Consider the following 11080-nt stretch of genomic DNA (forward strand, 5'->3'; position numbering starts at 1 on the left):
CATTCTCCTCTCCATAAACAAGAATGTCATTCACCAAGCTTCTGTAACCCGACTCGTCTCTCCCCTTGATGAGGCCCCGAACGGTGGTGTCATCAGCATATTTAATGATGATGGTGTTGTCATGGTTGGAGACACAGTCGTGGGTGTACAGGATGAAGAGTTTGGGGCTGAGACAGCAGCCCTGCAGTGAGTCTGTGCTGATTGTGAGCTCAGCAGACACCCGCCCTCCCATTCTAACTACCTGTGGTCTTTCTGTCAGGAAGTCCAGAATCCAGTTACAGGTGGGAGTTGGGACACCGAGGTCTGTCAGCTTCCCAATCAGCCTGCCCGGGTGAATAGTGCTGAATGCAGAACCGTAATCCAGGAAGAGCATCCTAGCATACGTACTGCTGTTGTCCAGGTGTTTCAGAGTGTGGAATAAAGTCAGAGTCATCACATTGTCCACTGATCTGTTGGGGCGGTAGGCAAGCTGGAGGGGTCTACAGTGTCCAGGACCATGTGGTTAACGTGTGAGGACCAGTTTCATGGTGACTGATGTGAGCGCCACTGGCCTGAAGTCATTCAGAGTGGATGTGTCTGACATCTTAGGGACCAGTACGATGATGGATTCCTTAAAAATGCGAGGAACTACTGCTTGGGTTAAAGACAGGTTGAAGATGTCTGTATACACACTAGGTAGTTGATCCCCAAAGGCTCTCCACAGTCTAGGGGGGGACACCGTCTGGTCCCGCTGCCTATGGGGGTTTACCTGTCTCAGGGCCTTCAGGACCCGTGTGCACATCACCTGAAAAGCAGTGTCCCCCAGGTCGCTGGGGGATATTGAGGGGGTGTCTCTGTTCAACCTATTAAACCCTGCATAGACGTTATTGAGGCTGTCTGGGAGGGTGGCGTCCTGTGGGGCTGTGTTTGTTGATTTGTTCCTGTAGTTTGTGACTGCCTGGATTCCCTGCCACATGCTGCGTGTGTTGTTATTCATATAGTAGCTCTCCAGTTTTTGCAAGTATGCTCTCTTTGCAGCTCTGATGGACTTCTGTAGCTCATACCGGGCTCTCCTGTACTCCGCTTGATCCCCTGACTTAAAAGCCTCTCGTTTCTTCCTGATTTTCTGTTTTATATCCCCATTAAACCATGGTTTTTAATGACATGGTCTTCAGTCCTTTTAAGTCAGTTGAATGTGCTTGGCCAGGGAAATTAAAAAGCTATTTATTTACTCTTCTTTCACTTTAGAAACATTTAGAAAGAGAGCTGTCAGTCATTAGTAATAGGAAACTCACCATCATAAAGAAGCACAAAAGGCATTACAAGGAACTTTAAAGGAACACTTTGATGCTTCATTTAATTATTAATCAACAATGTGAACACATCATTGAGTAGCTGCCTTTCCACTATCGGAACCTAACAAGTTGCACACCCTGTCCTCCGCCCCGCGTAATCTCCTGGGTTGATGCGGACAGTCCTGCTTGTTTTTTCTGCTGCATTTTCTCCATGTCAGCGTCTGTTTAGAGGTGGGAAGGGCTGCACCCCTCTCATGCACACACACACACACACACACACAGCCAAGGGGAGGACGTGAAGGATCACTCCACAGTACAACAATCAGCCAGTAACACAGACTGTATGAGCAGTTTATCCATCAGCTGACAAGTAAGGTCCTGTTTCACCTGTAAACCAGTGTGTTTTTTTTTTTTTTTTTTTTACACACCCTGCTTGTAATGCTAATGCTTGAAGTGTGAAGACGCTGACATTTAATCAATCACTAGTGACTACTCTGCGCGCACACACACACACACACACACAGTCCCCCTCGTGTTTCTATAACCTGGTTTTAGTACTACCTCCTGGGAGGAGCTGAAATTCAGCTCCCAGAATGCAAATCCGAAGCTGGTGCACCATAATGGAGACAAAGACAGGACCCGTGACTAGCACTGTACAACTCAACACGTTTCAGTAGGAAAACCACTGGCACTGGTGGATGAGTTGTGACTCATCTGTAACTGTGAGTGTGACACACACAGCGTAATCTGATAAATACCAATTCAAACTGTTAAAAATCTGTTACTTTTAGCCCAATATAGAAAAGCCACCAAAATTAGAAACAACATGGTTAAGAGCCAAAACTAACAAGACTTTATCAGAAGGCTCATCCTAAGCCAACCCGCTCTGAGCCAGTGATGATTATAATGTACCTCACTATTTCTGGGTCAGCTCTTAATATTGCTCAACCTCAGGAAAGCAGAATATTTTGTGAAACACTCAAACCTAAATCAATCTTTAGCTCTGAGTAAAATGGCTGTCAAACACATTTCACAGCATGTTGAAGTGCTCCCTTAACTATAGCACATTTATACCTGCTCACCAGTACATACTTGCACGGATTAACAGCAAACTGCTGCTGCGTGCACATAGAAAAGGTCCATTTTTATCTTTCACATGTACTATGATTTTCTAATTTGATCTGGTCACAGTCAGTGCCATGGGGTGCATTCTGCCCCCAGAAAAGCTCTGCTCCTGACCAACTCGGTTCTCATGGCCATGAAACTATCTGGGTTGAGTGTTGGTGCTGGACATTGAGGACAAACAGAAATAAGCTGCCACAACTTGTGTATAGCATTTATGACTACCAGCATCCACTCCTCACTATTAGTCAATTAATAATCAAACCTCGAAGACGTAATGTTAATCTTTAAATATCGGTTCTGGACAGATACCTTCCTAACTTGCATGAAAAGTAGACCACAAGACAGGCCTTTTTTTCCTTGGGCATTTTCTATCTAATCAAAAATGAACATTTATAGTTTTTACAGGACCACGATAGGATAACTTGTGACCTCAAGATAAAATTATTGATAGGGACTTTCAAAACCCAAAATCACAATTGTTTTAATTTTACCTATGAGCAGACAGTCATTGTTTTAGGCTGAGAACACAGGACATTCAAGGGAAACACAGGGCAGAATGTTCTGGACAGATAAATACTTGGCCAGCTGGGGCACTGCAGCCAGAGGCGGACCTTCTTAACCCCTAGATCATCACTGGGAACATCCTAAGTTCTTTTTTACAGCCTTCAGCCACACAGAGAAAATGAATCCAGCCTAAGCACCTCATCTATAATAGCCTCCACCTTGCAGGCAATCAGTGAATCATATGTTATTTATTTAGCACAGATTAAAACCTTCACCGACAGAACTGTAAGAAGTACTGGATGAAAACCACAACATGCAGCCTGAGCAGAGGGGCCAAGAGAGATGCTTTTTTTTTTAACAATGCAGAATAAAGGAGAAAGATACAGAAAAAATATGATCTGTGTTGGAACGATATGTGGAGAATGTGCTGGAATAACATGATGTCTATTTGGCTCTTCCACTTGGCTTCAAGTGGACTATAAATATTTGTAGCCATCAAGAGATGTTGTGTTTAATGTACCAGATCCACTAGCCATAAATAAATCTCTATTTGTGCTCTAGAAATAAACCTCAAGAGGGACTCACCTTGCAAGTCCAAGACCAGGGGGCTTGGGGCGCTTTCACAGACCAGACACATCCGGGTCACCTGAACATTGGGAGCATTAGGATCTGAGACTGGAAGACACAGATGGGTCAGTACACACAACCAAGACATTCTCAAACACACTTTCTCTGACATGAGATTTTACACACTGTATATGTGTAGTATACTAGAGTTGGTTTATGTGACTTCTCCTTAAAGTCATTTTATGTAACTTCCTATTAGCTAAAGAATTCATAACATTAGGAGGGCATACAAGAGTATTTGAATGTATGCTTAATGCACAGGTATATCCTGTGACAGCACTTGTGTAGATGCATGCAGAAAATTTACACCAGGCTCCCAACATTTCCATGAGGCCTGCACATGACGCAGGTCAAGCAGCTGTCCCAGTGTGAGGGCTCAAGGGAGCTGAAATCAGGACGACTCTGCTGTAGCTGGGACAGCCTCTGCATTAATTAGACCCCAGTTTATTCTCAGCCCCAACGAAGCAACTTTTATACCAGAAAATTCTAGGTCACAATGCAGTGTTGTAGTACTTGAGATTGGGCTTGGTCTTGAGACCACTATTTGAAGGTCTTGGTCTCATCTTGAAATCGACCACATCCTTACTCAGTCTCAGACAAAGTGGATGCAGGACCAGTCAAGACCACAACTGTGGGGCAGGTGCTTGTGCATTGTGTTCTATTTGTTAACGTCATTACCAAGGTTTTACCTACCATGTCAAGACTTAAGCGCCACAAGTGCTTTAAGCCACATGACACATCAAAATGAATGTAAAAACAAGGACAAGAGTTCTATGCTGAAAAAAATGGAGCTGGCTTGATCTCAAACAAAACATAAGTGGGCAACAGGAATGAACTGCTAATTGACAACCAGTGTCTCAACAAACCTTTATTGATTATCAAACTAACCAAACAACTGACTGGATATTCCTTTGTACTGTCAGGATGGCAGTTACACCCAGAGTAGATCAAAATCTTCAAGACAGCAGATAGAAAATATAACCAATATGGCCTATTTTACAGCTAGAGAATTTGCTAACCTAGCTAACAAGGATACTAAAGTTACAATGATGTTCACAGATTCTAAGTTCCCGGATCAATAAGTGATAGCAAATCACTGTTAAAACACAAACAGTGCCTCTCTCCAAATATAAGGTGGAAAATTAGTTTTCGGGGCGGAACAGCGGTTAGCGCCATCACCTCACAGCATAAAGGTTCTGGGTTTGAGCCCCAGCCAAACCCAGAACCTTTGCGCGTTCTCCTTGTGTCTGCGTGGGTTCTCTCCAGGTACTCCGGCTTCCTCCCACCGTCCAAAGACATCCAGCTTAGGTTGATTGGCGACTCTAAATTGCCTGTAAGAGTGAGTGTGGGTGTGTGTGGTTGTCTGTCTACGTGTCAGCCCTGTGGTAGACTGGTGACGTGTCCAGGATGGACCCTGCCTCTCACCCAGTGTCAGCTAGGATTGGCTCCAGACCCCCTGTGACCCTATTCAGATAGGGTTGTGGGGATAATGGATGGATGGATGGATGCTGTAACACTAAGGTTACTTTCAGCCAGATAGCTTAGTTGTTACTATCAAATGAACGAGTAAATTCCAGGATTAATGTTGGCAATCAACCATCTATCTATCTGTATTAAAGTTCTCCATTAATTGGACTTCTCTCAAGCTGAGCCCAGTAAACAGGACTTTGGACCAAATGGGAGCGAATCCAGATTCTGCAGAACAGATTGACACTGTGAACAAACAGCATCTTCCACGTTCCTCGCAATAGATGAGAACAACTCCTGTGCACAACAAAGATGGCAACAGCTGTAGCCTCAAAATGCTTAGAAGGTATTTACATTAAAAATGGCAAAAATCTGACTAATGTGTTTTTTATTTTCACTGACTAAAACTAAGAAAAATCAAGACTTCAAACTTTACTAAAATTAATGTGCATTTTCATCAAAAGACTAGGCACCAAAATTAAATGCGCGCCCACGCATGCATGCGCGCACACACACACACACACACACACACACACACACACACACACACACAGCATTACCAGCTTCGGTGACCACAGTGCCGAGCAGAGCTTCCTTATATTTGCATAAGCTCTCATCGTCCTTATCCAGCTCATGGATCTCCTTCACTGTCTTCGGGGCAGGTGGCTTGTAGTTCACCGACTCTGGCTCTTCGTTTTCGGCGGCAATGGCTGCTAGCTGCTCCGGAGTCACCTCATCCTCAGCCATGTCTGCAGACAATGAGTGTAAAATGAAGAAAATGGTGAGTAAATAGTGGCATAAGTGGAGAAATGCAAGTAGGCTGGGGTTGACAAAAGAAGAGAAAGAAAAAAAAATGTTCAAAACACACAGCATGACGAGAATTCTTGCCTCTTGGAACAAAGGTTGTAAATCACTGGACAAACAGATGACCACAAAAATAATGCCAAAGGTGGCAGATGACCCAACTCTGCACGGTGATGTCATCAGAATACCATTCTCTGAAATAACATCAGCACTACTAGAAGGCTCATGAATGAGGCGTCATATATCACATGATTAAAATTCTATACACCAAATTCACAGGCCTAGATATTATTCGGTCCAGAGGAAAAGGACCATGTCACTTTGGCATGAGGAAAATTTGCCAAAAGGGACATTAAAATAAAACATATAGTTAATAGGTGTTTCCCCGACATTACCTTAGAGTCCTGCTCCTTCTATGAAACAATTTTCAGCCTAGAAAAAGCCATGTTGTGAAGAACAGTGTGAAGTAAATGCACAAAATTGCTTTAACACATAACATGCCATGTCAGGTGATGAAGACTCCCCAGAAAAGTGATGTGGAATTTCAATTAATGTTAGTACAATGGGTTTAAGTTTCATTTTGACCGCAAATAAACTTGTTTGTTCATTCTGGATCTGCCAATGCCAGGGTCATCCCTTGCTAAGGGGAACAGTGTTGGAAAGGAAAAAAAAACCTCTGCTGAAACATAACAAGCAACAAAAGCAGGAAGAGCTCTGTTTATGCCAAAAGACTTGAAATTCACTTTACAGCCATCCCATCCGCAACGCTAACAGGCGCAATATAGGCCACAAATCCCTGGGTGAGACTCAAGCGATACAAAGTAGACATCTGAGTCGTTATGATTTGTGTCCATGTCTGAAGATTACACTTTCCTGCATCATCGTAGTGTTAGTTGTTTACCTTTGATCACACAAGTGCAGCAAGTTCAATACTGTAAATAACTAACTACACTCTGAGCTCTGTTATTTCAAGACAAGCTATGTGTACAACACTGATATGCATTAATGTGGAAAAACCAGCTGAGTGAATTAAAGATGTAAACTCTCTTTGGGAATTTGAAGTGGCAGTAATGCCAAATATGCTGCTACTCAGCCGACCTTAACAAACGGCACTGTAAACCTGTATAAGACCTGCAGACATACACCAGAGGACATCGGACAGTCACCTGAAGCTGAAGCCACTGGTCACATAATTGTTTTGCCTTCTTTATTTCTTTATTTTTTCTTTTACTTTAAGTTGCTTTTTTAAGCAAAGCTGCTGCTGATTTTGTAGCTACAGCTTTTCCTATATTTTATACAAATGCAAAATTAATGTCTTAATATTACTGGGTTTCCAAATGTTGGTCAGACAAAACAAGGCATTTGATTATATCATAGAGGCTTTAGTAAATTGGGATGGACGGTTTTATGTTTTCTGACATTTTATAGACTACACAGAACAATATGTTCACAAGCTTAATTGATACTGATAAAAATTTCATTTAAGATCTAACTACTACCAACTACTTCGATATGATTTAAGACAGGCTATAATGAATGAATGAACCAACCAATTCATTATTTATTCAAGTCAACACTAAAATTTTGGAATTTAGATTTTAAAATAAAAGTAATTAAGCTTAAGGTAAAAAGCGGACAATTACCACAAACTATCCAAATGAGAGAAATATGATTTGAGAGGATCACGTGTCTTTCAAAAAACAAAGGATAAGAACCAATTTTTTTTTTAAAGAACAGCTGTAATGAGAATTAAAAACCATGCACCATGCTTATCAACCTTAAACATTTATCTAAGCATAATTTAATGAACAATTATAAAATACATAATTTAAAATCTTTTAGAGTAGGGTAAAAAATATGCTTGGGATTTGAGTTTGTGAAAAGATACCCAGGATATTTGTTTTGATGTGATAACTGATGCCAAACATGTTTTAGAGTAAGTAAGAGGTGTAAGTAGGCGTAATAAGCTGCAGCTTCTGCCTACACCCTTTAACAAAGTGCGCTCAGCCTCTAGTAGCTTTAGCACCTAATTGACATTAGTTTTCATTACACAATGACAGCAACCATTGAGGGACTTCAATTTTTTGCAGCCAACCTCATCAACAGTGCTAAGTAAACTGTGGAAGTGACGGAGCACATCTGTGCACATATAAACAGGATTCATAGCTCATTATACATGTCAAATAAAATTTCCATTACTGATGGACATTGCAAGTTTGCAATATGATAGAAAAGCCAGCATTCAAGTATTTACCAATACTCAGAAATAGCCATATCAATACATGTTCCTTCTCCTAGCGGGAACTTAGTGAGAATCTCTACCTCTTCTCCTCTGACCTGAGGAATGTCTGCCAACTAAGGAGCTTAAGTCTATATTCATAAAGAAACCTGAGCAGGGTCTCTCTTTATATATCAATATCCCTCTTTTGCTACTTTACTCTTTCACCACTCCACACACCAATTTTATCACTTGAGAAACCTGATAACCAACCAGGAACAAGTGACTAATTTATACTCGCTGGTTGCACAGTGTCTGTGATCAAACCTCATTTTAAATGATAATCTAAGATGCTCTTTTATGATAAAAATGTAAATACAGTTTATTTAAGCAAATTCCCTGGTACCTTTGAATAATAAGAATGTGACTTTAAAACTCATTCAGGCTTTATGGAAACGACCAGGTAGACACAGTAGAGGATTGGTTACCACACAGCAACAAAGGACTTCACGCCTTTTTTTTTTTAACTCAACATTCCATTGATCTCAAAATACACTCCACCATCTAGTATAGCTAAATTTGTTTTATCCACAGGAGTCAAAATTTAGATCAAGGCTGTGTGTAGTGACAGAAGTGGTGGAGGAGGTGGGGTGGGGGGGGGGCTTCAGAGTGAATGCATTATGTAACTGCTCGTCTTAAGCCCTCTAACACTGTGCTGAAAAATTAGGAGGTTCCTCTTTGCCTCTCTTTAGGTGGAGAGGATTCTTGTACAGTAACAGGGTAGGTCTTAATGAAAGATGTTTATGAATTGTTGTGTTTTGACATATTATGCTTTCCTAAAAGGAAGTATAATTTAGTGATCCTGTGTTGATTGTGTATGCTTTGTCTCTATGGTTCAAATGGACAAGACTTTAGAAGGGGTTGACCAAAAGTAATACAAGAGTCATTAAGCATTGTTATATAAGACAACATAGATATTACATGATTGCACTGAATTACAATGTGATGGGGCCACCCCACCCAGCTGGAGGAGAAGCAGCAGCCTTCAGCTAGCAAACTGCTCATTGAACCAGACAAAGAGCTAAAAACCTATTATTCACACAGACAGACGAATTGCACTGGAGGCTGGGGCTTCTTCTGAGCAAATCTTTTGTGGTGTTAATAACAGCACTTCCAGTCCGTTTCAACCCCTGATAACCTGACTCGAACAAGATTCTTTTTTGGTTTACAGTTTATAAAATTATATTAGAACGCTGTAAACAAAGGCAACATAATGAGAATATCACGCTTTGTCATTGTGACAAATGTATACATTTTTGGCACATCATCACAAACCACAGCTTCTAGAAATCAGTCTAACCGAATAAGCCAAAATTTCCTGTAAAGACAAATTGTGATTAAACGATTTGCTGTTGGAAACGTTACTCAATTATGCCAAACGTGTCCTCAAACGTGTCAACAGTGCTGTCAAAAGCGTCCAGAAGTACAATAGCTATGTAACAGAAACATTAACTTGACGGTAATGTCATGACTGTGGTAGCTAACTGCTAGCTAACGGTACCGCTGTGGACTGACATCTTTTCGGAAAGCCGGCTAATATACTGCAGCAGACTATTAGCAGCAAAACGCCGCTAATCTGAGTGATTAAATTATCTTATTTTAAACAGCTGGACTGAACTTTTCTTAATACCAACCCTCTCATACAGGGTGGGACAGACGAGGAAAAACAAGTGGCTAGCCGTTTCGCTGGGAACAATTCAGCCAAGCCGAACACAGTATGCAGCTAACATTAGCTGAACAAGTTTTCATCAGTTTACGGAAGCAAATCAGGTGCTCCTGTTAGAATTAGTCTAGAAATTGTGTTATGAGCCATCATTACAATTAAGGAGACTTACCGTTATATTAAATGCAGCAGTGTCTTAGCCGTAAGTGCGTCTATTTCTCCGAGCTTCTGTGCAAGTATGGCGAACAAGGGAACGACCCCGCCCCGTGCGCCGCACGCGCAACACGTTTTCGGGAACAGGCCCGCGCACGCTGCACGTAAGTGACGTGCAATGCGGTGCCGCGCGCCACCAAAAACTCGCAAACCTTTTGTGTATTCTGTTCACAAAGAAAAATAGTTTCCATTGAGTAGTGTAAAAGAGAGTAGCTAACTGCAGGGCACTGTAACATGCGAGGGATAAAGACTTAGCTGCTTTTCATTCTCACAATCACTTGTCCTAACATTTCACCTAATTTGGTTACCAGGAGACTTGCATGTCCAAAATAATAATGTCTAACAGCTGAATGGTAGTCAGGCGCATGTTGAGGCAGGGTAACTTTTGAATAAAGTAATAACAGCATTCTCCGCCAACAACTTAAACACTGCTTGACTCTTATTTTACCTCCAGCATATGATAGTTATTGTTAGCAAACTTTAGATATGAGACAATACTTTTCTCTACTTGTGCCACACTGTGCTTTAGCATTATTATTTGCACTTAACCCATTAACTATACACTTGCAGACACCATTCACCATAATCTCACTTCAGATTGGTTTAGAATCAAATCAAATCAAATCAAATTTTATTTGTATAGCACCAAATCACAACAAAAGTCATCTCAGGACACTTTACAAAGTAAGGTCTAGACCTTACTGTTATCAATATTATTACATAGGGAAAACCCAACAAATCCCCCTTGAGCAAGCACTTGGCGACAGTGGGGAGGAAAAACTCCCTTTAACTGAAGAAACCTCCGACAAACCCCGGCTCTTGGTGGGCGGCCTTCTGCCTCGACCGGTTGGGGTGAGTGGATAGAGGAGAGACAAAAGAAGAAAAGCAACAAGACACAACAATCAAACACTGATCAGGTCGATGTGGCTGGTGACTGCTCGTCAGAGACGTAGAGCTCCAGGGCCAGGGCAACCTGCAGAAAGGTACAGGGAGAGAGAGAGGACACACTACAGGAGAGAGGAGACACAAAGTTAGTAATGTGTAATAGTGGCAAGCTAGTGGCAGAGGTGCATGCGCAGACAACTGGAGTTATGACCTGGTCTGAACAGCCAGATTTTAAATCAT

General features: G+C 41.7%; 1 protein-coding gene across 1 annotated transcript in view; it reads right to left on the reverse strand.

Moving 5' to 3' along the window:
• Positions 1-10043, reverse strand: part of LOC109956792 (rho GDP-dissociation inhibitor 1-like) — a 12892-nt gene extending 2849 nt beyond the window's left edge. Inside the window, exons 1-3 of the mRNA XM_020594141.1 lie at positions 9915-10043; positions 5558-5746; positions 3489-3578 (exon numbers count right to left, since the gene is read on the reverse strand). Of these exons, the coding sequence (XP_020449797.1) occupies positions 3489-3578; positions 5558-5744 (277 nt within the window). The 5' untranslated portion in view covers positions 5745-5746; positions 9915-10043. The remainder of the gene's footprint in view (positions 1-3488; positions 3579-5557; positions 5747-9914) is intronic.
• Positions 10044-11080: the final 1037 nt, after the last annotated feature.

This window comes from Monopterus albus, unplaced genomic scaffold (assembly GCF_001952655.1).
Source record: "Monopterus albus unplaced genomic scaffold, M_albus_1.0 scaffold22.1, whole genome shotgun sequence".
In the NCBI taxonomy this organism is placed as follows: domain Eukaryota; kingdom Metazoa; phylum Chordata; class Actinopteri; order Synbranchiformes; family Synbranchidae; genus Monopterus; species Monopterus albus.